This window comes from Marmota flaviventris, chromosome 6, assembly GCF_047511675.1.
Source record: "Marmota flaviventris isolate mMarFla1 chromosome 6, mMarFla1.hap1, whole genome shotgun sequence".
NCBI classification, from domain to species: domain Eukaryota; kingdom Metazoa; phylum Chordata; class Mammalia; order Rodentia; family Sciuridae; genus Marmota; species Marmota flaviventris.
Window position 1 is genome coordinate 144,748,414 of NC_092503.1, and position 26,211 is coordinate 144,774,624.

A 26,211-nucleotide genomic window follows, 5' to 3' on the forward strand; every position below is an offset into this window, starting at 1 on the left:
AGAAGTCCCCTTAGTCCCTTCCCTCCCTGAAAGTCCACAATTGTGATCATTGATGGAGACAAAAGTTCACCTGGCCTCTCAGCATGATGTATGGATTGCAACTAGATTTTCACATTTCTGGTAAGCAGCAACACCAGCAAAACAATTGAAAACAAATCCACTGACTCATGCATTCCAAAAACTTTCATATATATTTGAAAGACCTTTATTTCATGTTGTATTTATATGCAGTGCTAAGAAAGGAACCCAGTGCCTCACACATACCGGGCAAGTGCTCTACCACCAAGCCACAGCCACAGCCATTTCTTTCTTTCTTGATGAGGTGCTGGGGATACCCCAGACCTTGCACACACTGGGCAAGTGCTCCACCTCTAGGCCCTTGTTATTTGCAACCCTTGCCTCGGCTGCAGAGCTTCTGCTGGCTAATGGGGTCCCCTCCCCTGTGGCTCCTACCTGCTCCTCCTCCCCTTGCATCTGCTTGATTCTATGCTGCCCTACTGTCAGCAGCCTTACTCAGACATTCTCAGGGAGTCTTGCTTTGGGTCACAGAGTCACTGTGCTGCGGCAAGATCCCACTGTCATTTGACACCACCTCAGAGCCTGATGTCAGCCTCTCTGTGGACAGCTGCCCTTCACATAATCCCCAAGTTGTTCTGTTAACTGTGGCTGGTGTGGAAAGGTCATGGGGTTTAATAAAAATTAAATATGATCGCTTGCACATAATATGTCCCTTAAGAGGTGGCTGGTCCGCTGGTGGATTCCCAGAAGATAAGACTCTGTGTGTGGCCTACTCAGGCTCTAAAGATGTTGCCAGGGAACTTCACCAGCTCCTGCCGTCCCGTCTCCCCAGCCCTCCTGCCATCTATCTTATCCCTTCTCTTGCCCACCCCATTCCTCCCCCTCTCTCTGCAAGATGATGTTTTTCTTTTAGTTTATTTTCTGACTCCATCGTGGATGATGTACAATCAGGAGGAGGAACCACCTGTAGGCCTGAGGTTCAGGTTCAGCCACCTCCTGCCTTCCTTCCTAGCTATCCATCAGCTGGGTTGGAGAGTTCAGCCTGTGATGGGAATCAGATGTGCTTCGTTGGTCTCCTCAGATTGGAGGATTTCAATGATTGAACGAGTATTTTAAGTAGGACCCCATGGGAGTTTATTTCAAATTCATTTAAAAATGCAAATGAATGAAAAAGAGCCTTTCGTAAGATAAGGTTTGGTTAGAAACGGGAGGAAGAAGAAATGTCAGGTGCTTGAAAGGGAAGGAATAGAGGAAGGAGCAAAGTTGGAGACGACAAGTCTGGACAACAGAGCCTGGGCTTCCATCTGCTTTTGTGCACCAGCCCTGCCGTGGCAGGCATCCCCCGACTCTGGCCCTTGATGTGGGAGGTTGGTGGCTTTTCCGACTGTGGTAGGCTTCACAGTGGCCTGATTCTTTGTCACTCCTTCAGATTGGCATATCCCTTTAGCCCCTCCCTATGAATGGGGCATGGAATGCTGAGGTTCAGGGAGCTGCGATCTGAGAGATGTGACTGTGGGAACCAGGAAAAGTGGATGCAAACCAAGGAGGTCTCTGGAATGCCACTCAAGGTCCCGTGGTGTGCCCGGGCTCTTGGGTCCAGAGGGAACTGGCATTTCCCAAACCAATCAGGCTTATAGGGCTTTTGAGATCACTGGGTTTCTAGACTGACTTGGAAGGGAGAAAAGTTGGAGAGATAAGTTTTACCATTGGCTTGGTTTGAACCATCTCGATTTTATATCCCTTGGGATAGAGCTCAGTGAGTTAGACACCAGTGAGTGCTTAAGGAGCCAGTCTCTTAGGAAGGTGATAAATGGCCCCGGAGACTCGGCCTTTTATTATAGATTATCAAGGAAACAGTGGCATTGGTTTTATAGTTTCTTTAGAAGAAGTCTGGGAAGGGGTTCGACCCGGGAGTGATCTTTGCTGTCTTTGTCTCCTCTCCTTCAGTGGTCACTGGGCTTCTTCTTGGATCTTCTGTAGCTCATTTCCTATCCTTACTTACTTTTTCTCCTTCCCTAGCAAAGTTACACCATTTCTGGTTCTTTTCTCTCAAGAGGACACTTTATACTTCTGTTACCTTGAAGGTAAATCCTGACAGGACTTGGGACACAGAAACTCAGTGGTACATGCAGCGCAGTGCTATGTGCCTGTAATCCCAGCTCGGGAGACTGAGGCAAGAGGATCACAAGTTCAAAGCCAGCAGCAACTTAGTGAGTCCCTAAGCAACTCAGTGAGACCCTGTCTCAAAATGAAATGTACAAAAGGACTGGGTGTGTGGTTCAGTGGTTGGAGACCCTCGGTTCAATCCCCTGCACCAAAAAAAAAAAAAAAGAAAGAAAGAAAACAATTCAGTCTGTTCCCTCAAATCAGATATTTCACTCATAGTTGATTTATATGCACTTTACACATCCATATATATTAGCATGAAAAATGGGTTGAGTAATAGTAATGGTATCTGTAAACACTTTGCTTTGTTAATTTGTAAATTATACCATCTTCTAGGACAGCCAGAGACAGGAACCTGTTTCAATATCCCACTGTCCCTCTGAGCAGCAATTCTTTTTTAGAAAACCCCAAGCAGAATTTCTTCTTATGATCTGTCTCAATTTTATACTGATGAAGCTAAAAGTGTATTAAAGAGAAAAACGAAAGATTTGGGTCCAACTGAATTAGAACCATTGGGTGGAATGCATTGTCATTGGGTGGAATGCATCTTAGATTTGAGTGGACTCTCGAGTGTGCTAGACAAATATCTCCAGGTCAGCTCCTTCTGTGGAGTCACAGAGGAGCTCACTGGTGGGATTTGGAAACCAATAGACCTGAGCTAGGAGCCTGGATCCACTATCAGAGTCTGTTTAGCTTTGGACAAGATGCCAAATGTCTCTGACTGAGCCTGATGCCTCTTCTAGATCTCAGGGATAAAATGTCTCTTTGTAGGACTGATGGAAGGATTAGAGAATTGTACCTGGCACCTTGTAGGAATGCATCCCATACTAAAAGAAAGTGGGAACAACAGATTAACTTCTTGGATGTTGATTCTTGAGGTTTTATTTTAGCATTACTATTCTAAAGCTTTAATATATAGCAGGTATAATTTTTGTTTTTGAAATCGAGTATGTGGCCCGGGTGTGATGGTACATGCCGGTAATCCCAGGGACTTGGGAGACTGAAGGAGGAGGATGGCAAGTTTGAGGTCAGTATCAACAACTTAATGAGACCCTGTCTCAAAATAGAAGATAAAAAAGGGCTGGGGATGTGGCTCACTGATAGAACATCCCTGGGTTCAATCCCTAGTAGTATCACCACCATGAAGAAGGAGAAGCAGAAGGAGAAGAAGAAGAAGGAAGGAAATGAGGGGGGAGGGGAGGGAAAGGATAGGAAGAAAGAAGGAAGAGAAGAAGTCGGGTATGTGGCTGCAGGTGTTAATGTCCCTTCTTGTATCTAACTCTGGGTGCCTCTCTGGACCCTCTACTCCTTGTGCCTAGTCCTGCTTCCCAACCGATGTGAGAATGTGAAATGAACTGTTGGAGCCAGAACCTAGACTTTGGCCTAATGTTCTCATTCAGTGGGGTTCAAATGTCATTGGAGCCAAGAACAAATGAATAAGAGGGAGAAGAGTATGGTCATCCTTCTGTAGCCACAGGTTCTGCTCCCAATGATTCAACCAAGCTCAGATAGAAAATATTCTGGAAAAAAAATATCATCCGATGACAGCCCCGTGTGCCTGTAATCTCAGCGGCTCCAGAGGCTGAGATGGGAGGATCTCCTGTTCAAAGCCAGCCTCAGCAACAGCGAGGTTCTAAGCAACTCAGTGAGACCCTGTCTCTAAACAAAATATAAAATAGGGCTGGGGATGTGGCTCAGTAGTCAAGTGCCCCTGAATTCAATCCCTGGTACCAAAAAAAAAAAAAAAATCATCTGTAACAGAACCTTTGCAGACTTTTTTTCCTCGTTGTTTATACTGTACCAGGTATTATAAGTCATCTAGAGATGCTTTAAAGTATACAGGAGGATTGCACAGGGCCCATGTGAACACCATGCATCTGCAGACTTCCGTCTCCATGGGAGGTTCTGGAACCAATCATCCAAGGGATAACTGTACTATTGGGCTTGTCTCAGAAAATGTTTTCTACGAATAGAAAATTCTCCTGTTTTGCAGAAAGTTTATTTTATGAATTTTTAACTCTGGCTCAGTTTTTAAGCAGTTCCCAGGCCAGGAATTCTAATCTTCCCGTGTCCCCACCCCACGCTGTCTATTCCAAAGGGCAGACACCCTTTGCCACTTAGGCCCAAACCCATTGGAAAGCGCCCTGGGGGAGCGTGGTTGGGCTGTGGGAGTTATTAGACCTGGGGCTGCTGAGGGCAGCGTAAATTACCCTCTTGATGCATCTTAAGGACTGAAGTGTATGTTTTAGTTCAAGTCTAGAAAAGTGAAATCAGGCATTAAGGGAATTTGTCAGAACCATTTTGACCTTGAGAGACTTTTATTTAAAATGTCCAAAAAATGTAGTGAAAATTGTTTATCTGGCTCTGACTTGAATTCCCTGTACAACTGCTGTTCCCCAAATAGACCTTTTTGCCTTTATGCCAGCTTTTCTTCTAGGCCCTTCTTTGCCTGGAAAATTACAGTTATCTTTTTTTTTTTTTTTTTTTTTTTTGGTGCTGGGAATGGAAGGGCCTGGCACATGCTAAGCATGGAGTCTTACTGCTGAGCTACACCCCAGCCCCCTGGTTCCTTTGTGAGCCCAGCCCAGCTGAGTTGCCCTGTGCCTAGGAACCCCTGTCATCTGGGTAGCCCCAGGCAGTGCATGTCTGGCTCCCTGCCTGCACCAGGTACTTCTTCTTTTCACTTTACCTGTAGCTTCTGGTCACTTCTCCATAAAGCTTGTGGTTTAAGCATCTGCAGAGCCTCGAAGGAGAGGGAGCTTCATACATTTATGAACCTCCGTGGACACAGCGCCCGACTGATTTTCATTCCCCTGGCGTTGCTAAAATAAACACAGTGTTGCTTCCATATATCTGGTTTTCTGCCACCGAGTCACTGAGAACTCATAATAAATAGGGCTGAGGGTGCAGGTCAGGGGTAGTGCACTTGTCTGGCCTTCGTGAGGCCCGGGGTTTGATACCCAGCACCACCAAACAACAAAAACTTAGACAGACAGAGTGGTTTTTGAGCCTCTGTTTTACTATAAAGGCTTTCTGGAAGGCATGGAAGTGGCCATCACCACATCACAAATCTTTTCAGTGACAGGCGACTAAGGGAATTCAGCCCCCACTCAAGTTAACAGCTTTATTGAGGTAGAATTTACATTCCACAAAGTTTATTGAGGTATCGTTTACATATCATAAAGTCACTCATTTTACAAGTGTACAGATCCGTGATTTTTTAGTAGATTTAGAATCTTGTAACCATGACCTCAATCTAATTTAGAGCATTTTTGTCACCACAAAAACAAACAAACAAAAATTCACACCTGTTTTCTATTTCCCATTCCATACCCAGCCCTACCTTTCTGGCTGTATGGATTTGCTTTTTCTTGACATTTCATTCTTTTCTTCTTCTTTTCTTCTTTTTTCCTTTTATTTCCAGTACTGGGGGGTTGAACCCATGGCCTCTCACATGCGAGGCAAGCTTTCTACCCCTGAGCTATAACCCGAGCCCTTTTTGTATTTTTAATTTTGAGACAGGGTCTTCTAAGTTATTGAGGCTAGCCTCAAAATAGCCATCCTCTTGCCTCAGCCTCCCAAGTAGCTAGGATTACAGGTGCCCACCACTGCCTCCAGCATTTCTGGAAATCTTTGTATAAATAGAGTCATACAATAGTGATCTGTGGTGCCTAGTCCCTTTCAGTTACCATCAGGATTTTTGAGGTCCATCCCTCTTGCTGTATGAACAGTTCCTCACATCTCCATGCCGATGAATCCCGTTCCAACCTATGGCTACACCACACTTGCTTACTCATTCATTCGCTGATGGACATTTGGGTTGTTTCTACTCTGGGGCCATGATGAACAGTGCTACTAGGTGCGCTGAATGACTCTCTGTGGAGGCACACGTCTTCATTTCTCCTTGGTTAGAGACCCGAGGTAAAATTGCTGGTCCAAATGAAAAGTCTCTGCTTGGGCTGAGGCTGTGACTCAGTGATAGAGCGCTTGCCTAGCATGTGTGAGGCACTGGGTTCGATTCTCAGCACCACATATAAATTAATAAATAAATAAAGGTCCATCAACAACTAAGAATAAAAAAAAAAAGCCTCTGCTTACCATTTTGAGGAACTGACAGACTGATTTCTGAGAGATCACAATGTTTCACAAGCAGCAGTTTGTGGGAGTTTCTGTTCCTCTGCGTCTTATCAACGCTTGCTTTCAGCTTTTCCATTTTAGCCATTCTAGTGGGTGTGAAACAGTACCTTCTAGTAGTTTCCATTTGCAAGCCCCTAAGGAATAGCAACGCTGAACACCTTTCCATGTGCATATTGGCCTTTGGTGTATCTGAGAAGAGAATGTCAGTGCCTTTTGGACATTTCTTGAGCCTAGGTACTGTTGCAATCCCTATTTCACAGATGAGGAAACCGAGGCAGGGAGAGTTTGTATTACTTGCCCCAAGCCAATCGTTTATTCATGTCAGAATGATTGCCTTTGTGGTGAAGGTGGGATCCACTAAGAGGTGAAATCGTCAAGCCAGCCGGCATGGCACATGTCTGTAATCTGGGCTATTCAGGAGACTGAGGCAGGAGGCTTGTGAGTTCCAGGCCAGAGCAGACAACAGAGCTAGACCCCAGGTCAGAAGAGGGAGAGAGATGAGATGGTCCAACGCTGAATTAAAGATTGAGGACACACTGCATGGGCACAAGCTGAATTCAAGTTGCTACCCCCCGGATCCTTTAACCAGGAGCTAAGATTCATTTCATAAAAATAAAGAAAACCGCCTGTTTGATTCTATCCTGTGTAGTTACTGTGATCAGAGTCCTTTCTGAAGTTGCACGGGAATCCAGTGGCCCTGCCTCTCTCTTCCTAACTGCAGCTGGCTCTCTTTTCCTTCCAGCTCATTAGCGGTGAGCTGATGGAATGTCCTAGAGTCCTAGATTGTGATTTTTGTGGACTTTGCTTCTTGGTTCCTTTTGTTTCCCAAGGTTTGCCCCTTGACTGGAGTCTTCATTTTAGAATGCGCTCCTCCGTCTATGCTGTCTACATGCGACCACCTAGAAACTGAAGAAGGGGCGGTTTAAATCCACCTTCAGGCGTCTCTCTTGATTTCTGCTGTTCAAATCCTACTCATGAGCTGGGGTGGAGCTCAATGGTGAAGCACTTGTCTTGCATGCATGAGGCCTGGTTCCATTCCCCCAGGACCACACACATCAAAAAAAGAAAAAGAAAGGAAAAAAGAAAACTGTATTCTTGTGTTACTGAGCTTGTCAAATTTAGGACAGTGTCCGACAGGATTCCACAGCCATTTGTTTTTACCTCAGATGTTCATAAATGTGTCTCTTCCTAGTTTTCTCCTTATTAGGAATGAAGTCAACTTCAAATTCCTGTAAACATTGCAATTCTAACTTCCTTTCAGCCTTGGTGGGAAAAAAAAAAAGTCATAACCATTCTTATTTCACCCTTGTAGAATTTTCCATTCAAATACTGAGCCGGGCGGAGCTGTTTTTAGCTGCTCTTGTGATTCCAGGGAACTTAGTCCCATTCTGTGAGACTCCAGCATCTTCAGTGTCTGGAATCAGACAAAAGCCGGGTGGGTGGTGGCTCAGGCACAAGTTTCCCCTTGCTTTCAGAGTAACCAAAGGAAGGTTAAGACAGAAGATCAAAGGAAATCAAGGAAAAGGCAGAGTTAGGAATGAAACTCCAATTGCAATGATAGGTCAGGCTTCTCTCTTGATTTCTGCTGTTTAAATCCTACTCAGGAGCTGGAGTGTAGCTCAATGGTGGAGCACTTACCTTGCATGCATGAGTGGGGATCTGAAGACAGAAACCTAAAGTATTTGCAGGTTGTAGGGCCCAGCATGGCCTGAGGCAGGGGCAGCTGTACATTGCTGTGTCTTTCCGGTGTGCATGGAATATTTTTAGCTTATTCCTCACCTCTTTCCAGAATGGAAGCGTCTTTCCTTGCTCAACTTCATGTTCTATTGCTGAGCTTCCCAGCCCATGTTCTGCAGGCTGATGTGCTGGGCACGAGTTACAGATCAGCCACACAGGGACCCCAGCAGCACAGAAGGTGGGCAAAGCCCCAGGCAGTGTGAGCCCCTTGACCAGACACTTCTGGGTGAGGGCAGCACCGTCCTTTTCTTTTGTTGTTGTTATTTTTAAACAGGTACTAGACAAGTAATTGTTTTCAGTATGTGTCACCGTCTGAAAATCATTAAAAGGTTCTTCCTTAATAATCCACCCCATATTAAAAACTAGATCTCAAGCTGGGCTCCGTGGTGCATGCCTGTAATCCCAGCGGCTCGGGAGGCTGAGACAAGAGACTTGTGAGTTCAAAGCCAGCCTCAGCAATTTAGCAAAGCACGAAGCAACACAGTGAGGCCCTGTCTCTAACTAAAAATACAAAATAGGGTTGGGGATGTGGCTCAGTGTTTGAGTGCCTCTGGGTTCAATCCACAGTAAACCCCCCCCCAAACCACCCCCCACAAAAAAGTAAAAACTAGATTTAAAAATCTCAGAGAGGCAAAGTTTCCACTGGCTCATAAAAAGAAGGAAGAACTGACTCTATAACAGAGCATAGATCTTTACATTAAATCATATTTTAAGAAGTGTCCTGGGCTGGGTTTATGGTTCAGTGGTAGAGCGCTTGCCTGGCATGTGTGAGTCACTGGGTTCGATCCTTAGCACCACATATAAATAAAATAAAGGTATTGTGTCCACCTACAACTAAAAATAAATGTTAAAATAAATAAGTGTTCCATGTTATTTTCACAAAACAGAGCAATTTCTACATCTAAAAAGCTCTAACAGTAACATTGTTCTGTTGATACCGTGATTTTTTCTGATACTGGGAATTAACTTCAGGGGCACTCAGTCTCTGAACTACACCCCCAGTCCTTTTATTTATTTATTTTTAAAATTTTGATATAAGGTCTCAATTTGATATAAGTTGCTGAGGCTGGCCTCAAACTTGAAATCTTCCTGCCTTAGCCCCCCGAGTCACTGGGATAAAATGCATATGGCACTTGCACCTGCTAGAACAACAAAAACATTTTTTTTCAAGAAAAGAACAGAAAAACTAACATCGAAGCTTTATTTAATTAAATCATTTGACCTCCATAGAACACTTCTGAGGGAGATTGTTATTATTCTTTCCACTTGCAGATGAGGAACTGTAATTTCAGGAGGTAAAATTTCTTACTTTGGGTTTGTTTAAACCTTAATGCCTGCTCATTCTAACCCTACATATGGCCTTTCAGAAGTTCCTGTAGCTCAATCAGCTCATTAATACTACTCTTTGAATACCTGGAAAATATTTGAAGATCTTGTGTTTTCAATTTTTCATTTCAAACTATTTCAAAAGAAGTAAACTTACAAGAATCTTAATGAGACATGCTTATTGCTGCATGGGTATTACTTTGGTGCCCCTTCAAGGGCCAGAACTAGAGAAAATATATAGTCATCCCTCAATTTCCTTGGGGAATGGATTCCAAGACCTGCCTCGGTTACCAAAATCTGTGGCTGCTCAAGTGTGTTATATAAAATGGCTTAATATTTGCATATAACCTGTATATATCTTGTATGTTAAAAAAGAGAGAAAAAAACCCACAAATTTATTACTTGCACAGGAATATCACAAGAATGAAAAGTGAGTACCCAATAATCCCGAAACTCTTACACATTGATATACTCTCTTCATAGGGGACAGGGAAGTGAGAGACATAGAATATTTCAGAGGAAGAATAAATAATTTAAGAATGATGAATGGACTTAAAGGTCAGATAACAGTTGGGACAAAGTTCATATGGGTGCCACCAACTCTAGTTATCTTTCCTGTAAATTAATCTTCCCTGTTTGATGACATTATAGAGAAGACTTGTGTTAACTGCAGTCCTTAGGGAAGAAGTTCCTTTTGTCACGTAGGAGAACTTCAGACCAAACCCCTCGGGCTTCAGCAGAAATGGGGTGGGGAGATATTGACTCCTTTTATATATGTTAAATCATCTTCAGATGACTTATAACACTTAATTCAATGTAAATGCTATTAAATAGTTGTTACTATGGTATCGCTTAGGGAATAATGACAAAAAATAAAAGTCTGTGCACATTTAGTCCAGATGGAATTTTTTTCTGTATATTTCCCATCCAAGGTTGGTGGAGTCCATGGCTGTGGAACCTACAGACACAGAAGGCCAATGGTCTATGCGTGTGTCCCCAGAATGTTGGTATACACGCATGACACCATGCTGTGTACATACCAGCACGCATTCTCAAACACTGCATCTTGAGTTTTCTCATGTCCACCCATGCACATGCACAAACATGTCTGGGTTTTAATTTTTGAAGTATATATTTGAACCCACAAGAACACACTGACATCTCCAGTTCTAATACGACAGCAGGAAGTTTATTCTTTCCGCTTCTCCAGCAATGAGAAGCATGGGTCCCATGAAGCTCTGTATATCCATTTATTCTCTCAGTCCCACTCTGGGTAACCAGTCTCCCTCCAGGATCCAGAAGCATCCACCCCGGCGCATGCTGTTCCCACCTCCCACCAACTGCAGCCAGGGCCTCTGGGAAGGAGCTCTGAACAATTTGTGATAGTGTGATAAATCTAATAGTGTTGGGAGGCAGTTAAGCTGAGACATTCAGGCCTGACTGTGTGAATTCAGCGTGGCTCTTAATGCTGTCTGACTTCACGGCCACAGGCAATATGTTGGAACTCCCTAAGCCTCACCAGTTCATCTGTAGAATGGGGTGGTAATTGTGCTACTTCAAAGGGTTGTTGTGAGCATTGAATGATAATCTACATGAAATATTGACCAAACACCTAGCACATTATAAGTATCTCTCAATGTTATCTTTTGTTATTGAATTGGTCAGGGAATATAATATAATAAATATAATATAATACAATACAATACAGAGAAACAACCATCACAGTCAAATTAGGCTAATTAAGAAGGACTTAGAACACAGTGTGCTGTGGTGGCACACTCCTGTAATCCCATTTCCTAGGGAGGCTAAGGCAGGCAGATCTCAAGTTCAAGGCCAGCCTTAGCAATTTATCCAGATCCTGTCTCGAAAAGAAAAGGGGAAAAATAAAAATAAAAAATCGGGGATGTAGCTCAGTGGTACAGTACTTGCCTAGTGTGCCCAAGATCCTGGGTTCAATCCCTATCACTACACACACACACACACACACACACACACAAGGCAGGGGCCACTTAGGGCTGGGGTGTGTAACTCAGTGGTAAAGCATTTGCCTAGTATACATGAGGCCCTGGGTTTGGTCCTCAGTAAGACAAAAAAAAAAAAAAAAAACGCAGCGGAGGCAGGGGTGCTTAATAAAGAAACTGTTTTTGAAGGTGTGGGCAGAGTAGAGAAAAATCATAAGGGATCTTGCAATACCCAGGGCAGTCATAGTGAAACTGCCACCAGGTTTGAAAGTAGGGATGGGGCGGAAACCATACTGTGGACAGAACCCCTGGGGAACTGTGACTTTCAGCCTTTGGTGGAAGGATGCAGCTATCTGGATATGACTAACAAGAAAGGAGAGCCTGGCAGAAACAGCTGGGCTGCCTTGACAGGCAGAGGGGGCGTGTCATTGGGGACTAGGGAGCGTCAGCAATAAAGAGGGTGTGTCTTCTTGGAGGGAAAGGAAAGGAAAGCCTGGAGAGTTTCTGTTAGGTGCAGGGTCCATGATGGTCCTGATGGATGGACCATGAGAGAAGGGAGGGGCGAGCTGGAAAGGGAGTGCCTGTGCCTTATTGGAAGCAAGGCATTCCCGGGCCTCTTTCCTCTTTAGAAAGTGGGGAGTTGTCACAGCCCAGGATGCCAGCTGTTGCCACTAATGCTTCCTGGTTCCCTGTTCTGCCACCCATTCTGCTCCTCAGTGCAGCCCCCTCCCCCTATAGAGTCCAAGTGCCTTAAAGGGCCAGCACCTAATTCTACGTTTATACTCAGAGCCAGCTTTTTGAATTAAGTTTCAGCTTCCTGTTTTCAGTGGCCCTGTTTCTGCTAGACACTGCTCACTGGTAGGAAGGAGAGATAGTTATGCTGTGGTTTACAATGGCTGGTTTCAGAGGAACCAGGGTAGTAGGACACCATGAGCAGTCAATGGGGCCCTGGGATGTGGCACTGCAGAGTGCGGGGGCCATAAGTGACATCGATAAATGTTAGCTATGCAAAAGGGGCTCCTGATCCCCACTCACCTTGGAAACCCTCTTGGAGCCAGTCACAGTGGTGAATGCCTGTAATCCCAGCAGCTCAGGAGGCTGAGGCAGGAGGATCAGGAGTTCAATCTAGACCAGCCTCAGCAATAGCAAGGTGCTAAGCAACTCAGTGGGATCCTGTCTCTAAATAAAATACAAAATAGGGCTGGGGATGTGGTTCAGTGGTTGAGTGCCCCTGAGTTCAATCCCTGGTACTCGCCCCCTACAAAAAGAAAGAAAGGAAGGAAGGAAGGAAGGAAGGAAGGAAGGAAGGAAGGAAGGAAACCCTCTTGGAGTAGTTTTTCTGGGAGAAGAGTTGATGCATTCACTCATCCATCATTTTTTGATAAAATATTGTATAACACAGAAAGGTGCATGCACAATAGGTGTTCAGCACATCCATGTAATGGCATCCCGTTAACACTCTGATCTTTAACAGCGTAAGTTACTTGTACCTGTTTTTGTCCTTTTTATAGAGTGGAAATACACAGCATGTACTCTTTTTTTTTTCTGACTTTTTGGTTAATATTAAGTTTATGAGATTTATCTTTTTCTGTTGTATCTCATTTATTCATTCTTATTACTGTGTAGAGAGGAAGTCTGATATCTGGAGATATTTTTGGTTGTCACAGCTGGTTTGGGGAGGAAGCAGAGGGTGCTACTGGCCTTTTGTGGGTAGAGGCTGGGGATGCCCCAAATTTCCTTCAATGCATTAATGCATAGGATAGGCCCTCACAGCAAGGCTTTTTTTTTTTTTAAGTTCTGGGGATTTAACCCAGGGGTGCTTTTCCACTGAATCACACCCTCAGCTCCTTTTATTTTTTATTTTGAGACAGGGCCTCACTAAGTTGCTTAGGGCCTCACTAAGTTGCTGAGACTAGCTTTGAACAGGAGCACACCACCATGCCTTGCTCAAACAAGGGTAAACAAACCTGATATATAATTAACTGTTAATGGACATTTGGGCCAAAAATGAATATTTCTGCAGTGACTACGGAAATACATTTCCTTTGATATATATATATATATATATATATATATATATATATATATATATATCCATTTCTGTTAAGCTAATGCCTGGGGATGGACTTGCTGAGCCATAATTATAGATACACTCAATTTGGCTAAATCATGTCAGTTTTTCAAAGTTGTACCAATTCCTACTTCCCCAGCCGTGTCTGAGCTGGTTGCTCCGCATCTTCATCGATGCTTAGTGTTCTCTGTCTCTCCCTCTTTCTCAGTCCTACGCCTACATGTTTCTATAGCCCAGGCTTATGAAAGACTAGCTAGTCAATTCAGCAGTATTGTCGTTAAGTTATCCTGTCCTATAGTTTGTGAAAGATGGATTATGCACAGGTGTGGCTGCTGTGTACAGTCACTAGAGATGGGCATTTGGGGAGGAATAAACTAGGATTCCTCTCATTTAAATAACAGCACCAGCGCTTTTCTCTATACCCATTTGATCCCATTCTTCCCAATGTAGTTGGGCCGACACGTTCATGGTCTGAATCCATCGATTCAACCAACCTTAGATCGAAAGTACCTCTCCCCTCAAATATGTACTATAATGTACAGACTTTGTTCTTCTCACTATTCCCTAAATAATACAGTATAACAGATATTTGCATAGCATTTATACTGTATCAACTATCATAAGTCATCTAGAGATGATTTAAAGCACACCGGAAGATGTGCATAGGTTATTCACATATGCTACAGCATTTTGTAGAAAGGACTGGAGCATCCGGGAATTTAGTATCCTGGTAGGTTAGGGGTGGTACCTGGAACCAATCCCTGTGACTACTGAAGGACAATTCTACCACATATTTGTTTTCCATAGCAAATTGTGTTCTAGGAATTTGAGTTCATGTTTTTAATTACTTGCAAATTGTACTGTGCTGTTTTCCCCAAAACATTGTTTTTTAAATTTTATTTTTTCCCCTTTGGTATTTTGCTTAGTTGTACAAAAGTAGATCAATTGGGACCATGGTAGAGGGGGAATCAAGGACTCTTGGTCTCTGGTCCACTGATTCTCAAGCTTTACTCCAGGGATCCACAGAATCAGCATTATCTAGGACCAAAATGTCAATCAGCAAGCTGACCGGAAACCTACTGAATTCTTGGGGTGAGACTTTGCAGTTTTTATTTTAACATCCCCTCCAGACAGGAGATATTAAGCTAAAGTTTGAAACTACTGATGTGGATTATCCTCACCCCAAGCTACAGACATGCCCAATTAGACAGAATTCGTATAGAAACAAATGTTTTGGAAACACAATGAATGAGTCATTTACCCTCTCAAGGTTAAACAGTTAATTTCCACAAATGAGTTCAGTGGGAAGTTTCATCTTAAGATGTGATTTGATCTGATCGTGACTTATTTTTGGTAACTTATTTTTTATTTTCTAAACCCCTAAAAGTCAGGATCTTTTTATTTCTAGTTGTTAAATGCATGCTAGCAGAAGCCTGCTGCTTGCCTGTGTGTGCTTTTAACATTTGCCTATTTGAATACTTCGTGTTCTGTGTTTTGCAAGTGTTTGCTTAAACTCATTCAGTATCCAGGTTTCCACAGTATCTTGGCTGCATCTAAAGCTGGTGCAGATCATTCCAGCTCATAGTGTAATGACATGGTCTATGGTGATCCACTGGACTTGCCACTCGGGTTTTTAGAATACTGCATGTTGACCAGCCTGGGCACAGTGGCCTGTAATCCCAGTAACTCAGGACATGAGGCAGCAGGATTGAAAGTTCAAGGCCAGCCTCAGCAACTTAATAAGACCCTGTGCCAAAATAAAAAAGCCTTTTTGGGGTATGTTGCTTGGTGGTAAAGCACCCAGAGTTCAATCCCTAGTACTGCAAATAAATAAATAAGATAATAAAACAAAATGAAATACAGCATGTTAAGCATCCCCCTCCCCCCGTGAGATAATTTAAAGCAATGCTTAGGGTTCTGCAATCTAGATAACAACTTCTTCTGTTGCTAATTAGATGAAAGATATAGAAAGTAAAATGATTGGGCCCCAGGAGGAGGATTTTCCCCAGTGAACCCTCTTGGAGAACATCTCAGTTATGGGAGACTTGTTGTTTAATTAAAGAGGTGCTTTGGAAATTACTTCTTTCTTCTTCTCTTTAGCACCATAATCATTACCATTTAAAAAAATAATAAAATAAAAGCAGTATTTACCAACCATTTGTCTACCTGGAATGAAGTTTCTTAATTGGTTGTCCAAAGTGAATGGGACCACCACCAATATCCTTGACTTTCCCACCTCTGACTTAGTTCAAAGGAAAAGACAGGTACCTGAGTGTTATAATTACAAATCCCTGAGTCATTTGATCTGCTTCAATAACAAGTAAACCAAAAGCCCTTCCACAGAAAAGCCATCAACACGCCCAAGAATCAACAAGACCTCCCTCATCTCATGTAGCTAGCTAGCCTTTGTTGCCAATTGAACTCAGCCCCTCGACAAATTTTATCCAAGCCAAACCTTTTTGCTGTGCCCTATTTGCTATAAATTTAACTTTACTGATCTAGTGTTTTTGCTCAAACCTGGGTCCTCTCAAGTTCTTTCCTAAGTAAAGAACAGTGGTAGACTGGGAATGGAAAAAGAAGCCCCAGGACAATTATAGTAACATAATGAAGTGTGTGTTGGTATTAAGCAGAGACTGGTGCAGAAGGAAGTGTGTCCATAAATCTTTCAACAGTTGTCTTTGTGTGATTCTCTAGCAACAAGATTAAGTACAAGATTGTTGTTTGTTTATTTTTATTTTTTAACCTAACAACAAAGTCTTTTTTGCCTCTTAGCTAATTAGCTTAGTGGCAAGCAGCAATTCTTAGGTTGTGTGCGTGCGACTTGGTTTCTCTAGGTCTCACAGGGCTACCTCCTGCTCCTTCCTGCGGGAAAGCCAAGAGGCCTGGAGCACACGGGCAATCCTACCCTTCCTTCCTCCTTTGATTATTTTTCTTATTCACTGAGATTCCAAGTCCTCCCTCATTTCAAATAATGGATACCCTGTTTATGTTGGAGTTGTGTTCTACATATTTTCATAACTTGAAAAAGTCTTAAATAATGAACAGAATATAAAAACTTCTGAATGTTAAAAAAAAAAAAAAAAAAAAAAAGCTTTCTGATGGCCCCAGGGCAGGGTAAATGTGTCTAGCCTGATTAATTGGCTGGTTCAGGCATAATTGCTTCCAAAGTGAAGAACAGGCTTGGTTGCTAGGCCTGCAAGCACCAACTCTGTCCTTGGCTGCAGTAAAAGGCAGGTAGGGAAAGCTGAGCCATCCAGTCTCAATAGCACAAAAGCTCTGAGTGTCCTTTCTGGATAAGAAGGTTGTGCAGCCTATCAGGAAGGAAAGTGAACAGGTAGCAGACATTCTTTAATACACAAGTAGTTTTTAAAAAATTCTCCTATAGGGGTTTTTAGTACTGTGTAGTGCCACATCCCAGGGCCCCTTTGACGGCTCATGGTGTCACACTACCCTGGTTCCTGTGACACCAGCCACTGCCAGCCACAACATAACCACCTAAGGGTGGGGGAATTTGGCTCAAGGACAGGCAGGATTGCTGAGGGGAGAAAACTGACTGGCTATATTTTTTCATTCTTAAAGAATGCCATTTGAAGTACTGGATTGAATCCAGAAGTATTATGGAAGTTCCTGTTTTGGCCAGGGTCTGTACTTTTTTTTTTATATGTATAGTGACCTTATTAATTGTCTACCCTCAAAGCCTGTATAAATCTGAACCCCTATGTTACCGATTAGTTGGAAATAGTAATATAAACAAAGTTACGTAATTAAGTTATGTAGTATCTCTACGCTGAATGTTTTGTCAAGCTGTAAGAGTTTTAATATTTATTCTAAGCCACAGGCTTTGCCAAACAAGATAATGAAATTACTCACTCTTGCTTAGAAATAGCAGATGTAATAACCTAATATTTAAAAGCATTATTTGGAAAAGGAGAAGTTTGAGATTGAATTTTCCTTTATCAGGAACGTTAGGTAATTTTTTTTTGCTCTACTCTACAAGACACTAAAAATTAAATTGATCTACTTTTTCCCACATAATGGCTATATTTTCTTTTTCTAACTGGCCTAAAAATCCAGAGGTGGGTTATAAATCGTTTATTTGTGGTGGATGTAAGGAGAAAAAAAATGTATAGACTGGAAAATATAAAACATATTCAATGAACAAAGAATGAAAACTAGAGTGATAGGCATCTAGGCTGATTCCATAACTTGACTATTGTGAATATTGCTGCAATGAACATGGGTATGCAGGTGAATACTGCATAGAAAGAAAAGAAAACTGCAGTGAGTTCAGGATATAGTATATCATTCAGCTTGAGTCTGGGTGCCTTGGAAGTAGCAATGGTTTTCTTACCCCCAGGAGTGAAAGCAGGAAATCAGTAGGTGGTCCTACCAATGTCATCAACAGCAGGCTGGAGACTATTCAAATGGAAGAAGCAGATGTACATTCAAGGACATTCTTTGGGGGGATGGGATAGAGGACCCAGTTTCCAATGAGTTAATGCTGTGGGCTTAGAGGTTCTGAGTTAAGTTCAGACTAGTAAGGAACATGGGAAAAGCGGTCAGTAATCTGGTGTTTTAAAAATCATTTAAAGAGGATATTAAATAAGATGCATTAATCTAACTTTCATTACAACATAAGTCATGGGAAAGTGTGAAACCCCCAAGATCCCTTACTCCTTAGCCAAAACACAACTGACATATGGGAAAAGACATGCATTTCCTACTTTCAGTGAAAAACACTCTAGACTAGATGCTTCTCTGCGCATCCTGGGTGCTTAAAACCTGACTGCCCTGTGATCCCCTATGTGAACGACATTGGTGGCCAGGAGTCAAGTTCCTGTCTGCGAAGCCTTCCGGTCTCGTCCACATCAGGGGATGTAGCTCAGGATTTGTTCATCTGACCCCGAGTTGCACAGCAAACACCGGGGGCGGATGCTAGAAGCCAGAGGAGAGGGGCTGCCTCCCGGTCGCGGGCGCAGCTGCCCCGGGACAGGCTCTCCCCCGCGCCCCCGGGAAGCTCTGGTTTTGGAAAAGAGCGGGGCGGGGCCGACGGTGGAGTGTGGGTTGGAGGAGGTTCCCTTTTATTTCGGGTTTTGACACTTGAGTCGTGTTTGGTAAAAGAGCGTCCTAGGGAGCGGAGGCTCCGTGGAGCCCTGCGGGCTGCGCAGGACCCGCCGAGAGGACCGGGCGGGGCGTCTCGGCCCTGAGCAAGAGGGGGCGAGCCCGGCAGCCCGCGGGATGAACTGCAGGAAGCTGTCGCCTGCCCGAGCTCGTCGCCACTGAGTGCTCATACCCGCGAGCCGGTAAGGACGAGAGGGGGGGTCGCGGGGAGAAACTCGGGCCATGCAAGAAAAGAGATCCGAGAAACTCCATCCCGGGGGTGGCGGGGAGAGTGGCCAGAGTCTCCGCAGAACCGGCAGCAGACGCCAACAGCGAGGCAGAGGGAGGAGAAAAAGGCTGGGCTTGGGCAACCTGCTACTGGGGTTGAGACAAAGGAGGTTTGAAAGAGGCGGGATCGGTTTCTAATATCAGCTCCCGGAGAGAGAGAGAGACCCAGCACCTGGATGCAACGGAGTTAATCCTCAGCGTGTCCTTCCCGGCAGGAATGACTGGACTATGTGCCACCATAAGAACTCGGGGGGACAAGTAAGTCTGGGAAAGGAGTCACAGATTCTGGCTGGACGGTGACATCTCTCCCCCCCCTCTTTGAGGTATGCCTCCATCCCTGCGGTACCTCTTTATCGTTTCTGTCTCTACCGTGGTCATTTTTATCGTGTTCTATGTGTTCAGTTTTGGGGGAGAGCAAAGCTACCAGAAGCTGAATAGCTCAGACACGTTGATGCTGACCCAAGTTTGCACGTCCTTTATTAATGGGAAAACTCCTTTCCTGTGGAGAAACAAACTGACCATCTACGAGAAGTCTTCTTGCAAGGAGTATCTGACCCAGAGTCACTACATCACGACCCCTTTATCTCAGGAAGAAGTTGAATTTCCTCTGGCGTATATAATGGTCATCCATCACAATTTTGACACCTTCGCAAGGCTCTTCAGGTCTCTCTTCATGCCCCAAAACATCTACTGCGTTCATGTGGATGAAAAGGCAACAGTTGAATTTAAAGATGCGGTGGAACAATTACTGAGCTGCTTCCCAAATGCTTTTCTGGCTTCTAAGATGGAGCCAGTGGTCTATGGTGGGATTTCCAGACTCCAGGCGGATGTGAACTGTATCAAAGATCTGTCAACCTCCCAGGTCCCCTGGAAGTACGTCCTCAACACCTGCGGGCAAGATTTCCCCCTGAAAACCAACAAGGAAATAGTTCAGTATCTGAAAGGATTTAAAGGGAAGAACATTACCCCAGGGGTGCTGCCCCCCGCTCATGCTATTGGTCGGACCAAGTACGTCCACCGAGAACATCTGGGCAAAGAGCTTTCTTATGTGATTAGAACCACAGCGCGGAAACCACCCCCTCCCCACAATCTCACCATTTACTTTGGCTCTGCCTATGTTGCTCTATCAAGAGAATTTGCCAACTTTGTTCTCCACGACCCAAGGGCTGTTGATTTGCTCCAGTGGTCCAAAGACACTTTCAGTCCTGATGAACATTACTGGGTGACGCTCAATAGGATCCCAGGTATGTGCGATTCTGTATTTCACATAGAGGAGATGTACAGGCCGTCCTCTTTATCCACAGGTTCACATCCCTGGATTCAACCAATGTTGCAAGGAAAATAATCAGAAAAAAAAAAATGTGTCTCTACTGAACATGTACAGACTTTTTCTTACGATTCCCTAAACTATATGGTATAACAACACTTTGCATGGCATTTACATTGTATAGGTATTTAAGTCATGTAGAGATGATTTAGATTACATGGGAGGATGTGCATAGGTTACATGCAAATATTCCGCCATTTTGTAGAAGGGACTTGAGCATTGAAGAGGATTCTGGAGCCCATCCCCCAGGCTACTGAGGTCTGACTGTATTTGAGAGGGCTTTTGAAGAGTCTTCCATGTTTTATTAGGAAACACAAAATGAAAAAAAGTGAAATATACAGTTCTTGCCTTTGTCCTTTCTAAATGCAGAATGATATTCTTTATGAGCACATTCAAGGATTCTTGCACAACCAAATAATACCCTTCTGTGGTGTCACTTTGCAGTTTATCATTGTTCTTTTGCACACAACACTTGTTAAATCTTTACCACAATAGATATTTCTGTACTCAGTCCACCTGTGCTCTTTCTTCACTCCAAAGGTGTCAGATTTGCTTTTAGCTCCAGATCTTTGCCTTGGCCATCCCCCTGCCTATCCTTAGAGGTCTACAGCCTTCTTCTCACCTGCCAGATCTCAGCTCTCAGAGGACAGCAGCTCAGAGCACTCGGACACCATTTTCCCTCCAAAGAATCTGTCACCATCTATAACAATTTACTTTTTTGAATGGATTTGGTGTTGGCCTCTTCTGCATGAGTTCCATGAAGTCTAGGTCATTTTTTCTTTTGTTAAATTCTATAATCTCAATGCTCAGAACACTTAGTAAATGCTCAATAAATATATATTAGATGAATGAATCAATGCGCAAGTGTGTGAATGAATGAATGAATGAATGTCAAGTGTGAGGCTTTACTACTACACCACAGCTGAGATCTGTTAAACTCATTGAGCAAAGAAATATCTGGACCCGTGTACCATATTACATTTATGTGTTTGTTTATTTAATAAAAAAGACATTTAAATTCAGATAAATAATGAGAGCCCCAGGAAAAACTCCTTTCTTTCTTATCAAAGCATTTCTACCTTTACTTATTTACCCAATGGATTATTTTTTTAAACATATAAAACCCCATAGAATTCCTTTGGAAAGAAACGGCGTGTTTTGGACTCAATGAAAAATACCAAATGGATCTCTAATGAACTAGACAGCATTATTATAGCAAGAGAAAAGCAATCATTGTTCAGGTTGTTGGGGGGCTGCCAAGTTGGAAATGCTGGTAAGTACTCTCGGGCTGCAGGGCAGGGCCTGTTGGGTGATAAACACGCCCACATTCTGTGGAAAATACCGCATGTTTGGTCTCTGAATCCCAGGGTGACTAGTCTGGTGAACCATCTAGCTCCTGTGTCTTTTCCCCTGACTTTCCTTCCCCTCTGGCTACATCTTTTCACCCCTGAGTGGTTGTTTCCATTAATGTCAGATGATTTGGGAACATTAGGTACTTACAGGCCCATTTTCATATTTAAATATTTATTCTCTTTCTACTTCTACTATTCCATTAAAATTCATAAGGTAGGTTTTGGTCCTAGCCACAGGCTGCCTTAGGTACTGTACTGAGATAAAGGCATTATGTTACTCAGCAAAAGGAGAAACATAATGCCTTGCTATCTTTTTTTAAGAAAAAATATGAATTTTGGTTCGTGGTAAATGTCTGTGATTACTTTGCCTGAGGGTGGTTGGTTTTATCCAGGTCAAATCTGTGTAAGCAAATCAAGGACAAAAGATCTCCCTGTGAGAATTGAAGTGTGGTGTGGTGGAGCCACCTGTAGTTCCAGGTGTTTGGAGGCTGAGACAGGAGCATCACTGTGCTTAGGAGTTTGGGAACAGCCTGAGCAAAATACCAAGATTCCCATCTCTCTCTCTCTCTCTCTCTTTTTTTCTTTAGGGCGTGGGGAAAAAAGAAGGTAGAAGCTTTATTTACTTATTCATTCATTCATTTGTTTATTTTTGGTACTAGAAATTGAACCCAGGGGTCCTTAACCACTGAGCCACATCCCCAGCCCTTCTTTATATTTTATTTAGAGACAGGATCTTGCTAGTTGCTTAGAGCCTCGCTAAGAGACTGAGGCTGGCTTTGAACTCATAATCCTCCTGCGCCAGCCTCCTGTGCATTAGGGTTACAGGCATGAGCTATCACACTTGGCAAGATCCCATCTTAAAAAAAATAAAAATAAAAATAATTTGGTTGAGGAGAAAAATGCTTTCGGCTATAGGATGTAGTATGGGGCACTGGCTTTTGCCCTTTCACAGCAATAGCGTGACACCATGTAAATCACTGGCACTCAACAGAACCTCAAATCCCCAGCTTCAAACTAAGGGGTTCACATAGGAAAATCTTGTCTTCATTTGCACCTTTCTTTGCAAAAGACACAATGCTCAGAACCCCATGAAGACAGCATGTACAGTGCAGGGAATCTGTAGAAAGAGCGTCAACATCAGTGATCCTGGGGTCCACACTGACCGTGAACTTGGCTGTGACATCCTGTTTCCCTTGCAGGAGTCGGAGGAGAGGGTGTCTCTAGAGAGCATCTCTCCAGAGAGGAAGCCGAGCTCGGCCCCTGCCAGTGACCTGTCCACTCTGATTTATCTGTAAGAGATACATTTCAGGATGATGTGACATTTCCTGGAGCTTTTGCCTCCTTCCTTTCTTCGATTCTTGGCAACATCTCGCTTCAGGGCAAAAGGACATACTGCTTGCAGATGGGCCTTCCCAAATTACCTGTGAATGGTGGCCACATCCCAGCAAGTTCAAAGCCAGCCTAAGCAGTTTAGGTAGTTTAGTGAGGTCCTGAGCAATTTAGCAGGACTAGGGCTAGGGATGTGGCTCAGTGGCCAAGTGCCCCTGAGTTCAATCCCTGGTACCAAAAAAATTACAAGTGAATTGAAGGGAACAGATCACCAAATGCTTTCTCCATCTTCAAAAGCAAGGTAAAACCTATTCAGGTACTCAGGTAACTTCAGCATTGGATGTGGTGTAAGATTTGGGGTGTGCATCTAGTTCCTTATTCCCAGACTGCCTTTAATCACATTAGCTCTTCTATTTTCAGTGTCATGTTTTAAGAGGAAAAGTTCTGCAAATACAGTATCGGCATGTTAGTTTTGCAAATGTGCAAATACAAATAGAGCTGTTGGTTTCTTCCCTCAAAATTATGTTACTTCTGTCTCCTAAACACCCTCAATTAAATTGTGTATGATGGAAAGACCCTGCCCGGGCACATCAAGTTTCCCAAAATATTCCAAGAAGATGAGTAGTACCCTAGAATCAGATGGCGTCAGAAGACAAAGTGGAAATGGTTTAAAACTAGAGGGAAGTTTCAAAATACCTGAACTATGATTCAAAATACCTGTGCATTGATGGAGAATGTTAGTGCATTTAGCTTGTATACCTAGAAAATTTACAAAATATCATAAAAATTACCAAATTTGTGTAGAAATGCTGTTCGTTGTATCATTATAGTATGTTAAAGAGATTCATGAATTTGATACTATGGCTTCAAACATCATTTTGTCAAAAATAAACACAACTTTGCCATAAAACAAAACTGGAGAGACTGGGTAGAAAGGGTGCTCGCTGCCCACATAGCGTCAGATGGTTTTCTCTCTTGACTTTCTGGCAGGTTGTCTTTCTAGGGAGAGAATAACTTATTTCCTGACTTTCCATACTTCATTAGAAATGGTGCCAGGGGCTGAGGATATAGCTCAGTGGTTGAGTGCTGGTCTAGCATGTGGGAAGCTTGGATTCCATCCCCACCATGGGACGGGTGAGGAGGAAGGAAAAAAAAAAAAGAATAAGATAAGAAATGGTACCAGACCAGGCCAAAGGAGGCCCTTGGGGGTCCCAGCCTCAAGCACCTCTTCAGGGGATCTGATGAGCATACTTGCCCGATCTGTTCTGTGGGCTCATGTTGGGAAGGGATCCTCTCCCATCTGGCCACATGGTCCAAGGAAGACCAACAGGATCCCAAATCTCTCCAACACTGCAGAGCATCCGGCTCAGATGCTCACTTCTGCGGCACCTGTATGTTCTCTCAGATCTTTGTAATTATTGTTACGTATTTCCTTAAGAAGAGTCCATTTTCTCTATCTAATCTGGTTATTCTTCTGGCATTTTTCACTTGCCTACCTGCCCCAAGGTAGAGCTCCAGAGGGCTTGTAGTTTCTGTTTGGTTTGGTTTTGCAGCACGTGGGGCGGAACCCAGGGCCTTGTGCGTGCTGGGCAAGCGCTCGACCGCTGAGCTGCACTCCAAGTCTCCTTGGAGTGTTTGCTTTGAATCTTATGAAATTGTTCAGCATCTGTGAGCTGGTCTAGTTTTTTTTTTTTTTTTAATATTTATTTATTTTTAGTTGTAGTTGGACACAATATCTTTATTTTATTTATTTATTTTTATGTGGTGCTGAGGATCAAACCCAGGGCCTTGCACTTGCCAGGCGAGTGCTCTACTGCTGAGCCCCAATCCCAGCCCTGGCTGGTCTAGTTTTTTTGCAGTCCAGTCCCATAGTTATCTTTTCCTCCCACTTCAGGGCAGGGCAGGCCCTAGGAGGCAAGGCTGCTAACCTGCTTTGGTTTCGACTCCTTTTCTTCCTTCAACTGCGTTGTCTGGTCTTTTGAATCTTTGCTCATGGATGACTCCAACTTTTCTCATGCCTGGATGTTTTTCTTCCATAGGAATGTTTTCATTTGTCTCTCTTCCTTTTTCCACTTTGTGTGTGTGTGTGTATGTGTGTGTGTGTGTGTATATATATATATATATATATATATATATATATATATATATATATATATATAATTTTTTTTTCCAAAGCCCCTTTGTCAAAAGATCGTCTCAACCTCACAAGGGGATCACATGACCACATTTCCTCATTTTTAAATTCTAAAAATAGTGTGTTTCTTACTTTGATTTATTTTGCTTTTTTTAGCTGTGACTCGTATTTATATGTGCACATTCTTTGAGTGAAGGTTACGACTTTTTAGGTTGCATGTGTCAGAAAGTCAAAGGAGCTTAAACAAACACCAGAACTCAGAGGATCACCTAGTTGAGATGCCCACAGGGACTCCAGTCCAGCTGCATCCAGGACTCTTTTTCTTCTCCTTCCTTTTCTTTTTCCTTCTTGGGGTGCTGGAAAGTGCACTCAGGGTCTGGTGCATGTTAGGCAAACGCTGCAGCACGGAGCTACACCCCCAGTTGCTGTTTTTTCTTTTTGGGATGGGGTCTCACCATGTTGCCCAGGCTGATCTAGAATTCCTGGACTCCAGTGATCCTCCTGCCTCAGCTTCCTGAGTCACTGGTACTATAGGCATGTGCCACCATGCTTGGCTTAGGACTCTTTCTTACCAAGTCATCTCTCTATGGAACGGACCACTATCCCAATTTGCCCTAATCTGAGCTGGGCATTCTGGGTGTGGAACTTGCATGGAAAGAACCGGCAAAGTCCCAGGCAAACAGGATGAGTTAGTTGGTCTCCCTATTTCTCTGCCTCTTTCTGGGTTGACCTCCTTTGGCAGATTGATCCCCATGTGGTATCAGAGATTGACAGAAGTAGCTCCAGCTTTGGTTGGTTTTGACATCTGGCATTCCTGGGGAAAAGGAAGACTTTTCCTGATATTTCTAGCACCAGCTAAGAGGAAACCTTAGATTGGTCCTGCTTGGTCCAGATTCTTATCCTGCAACTAACCCCAGGGGCCGATGAATGCTGACCTGTCTTTCTTGGGTCACTTGTCCACCTGGAGCTCAAGGCTAGGGGCGAGGTCTGGTGGACCATGACTCTCTCTGCAGACAAAAGCCTACTGCAGAATGCTTCCTTACCCTGTACTGGGGGTGTCATTAGTGACATCTCCACGTGACATTAGGACAGATGAGATAGGCATGGCTTTAACCACTTGAGCAATTTTAACTTGAAAAATACCAATTACATTTACTTTTGTGGGAAAGGCGGGTGATCTCAAAATCCACACTCTTTTCTTGTACAAAAACACTTTGAAATAATGTGACTTCATTATATTCAGACCAGTCCTTAAAAAAATAAAA

General features: G+C 43.4%; 1 protein-coding gene across 6 annotated transcripts in view; it reads left to right on the forward strand.

Moving 5' to 3' along the window:
• The window catches only part of LOC114102663 (N-acetyllactosaminide beta-1,6-N-acetylglucosaminyl-transferase), an 80,067-nt gene that overhangs the window by 3,616 nt on the left and 50,240 nt on the right, over positions 1–26,211 (forward strand). For 2 of the 6 annotated variants that reach the window (XM_071613678.1, XM_071613679.1), the window contains exon 1: positions 18,729–20,048. The exons of 1 other annotated variant lie outside the window; for it this stretch is intronic. In XM_071613678.1, coding sequence (XP_071469779.1) covers positions 19,130–20,048 — 919 coding nt within the window. In that variant the 5' untranslated portion in view covers positions 18,729–19,129. 3 more of the 6 variants (XM_027948135.2, XM_071613680.1, XM_027948137.2) reach the window with 3 other exon arrangements.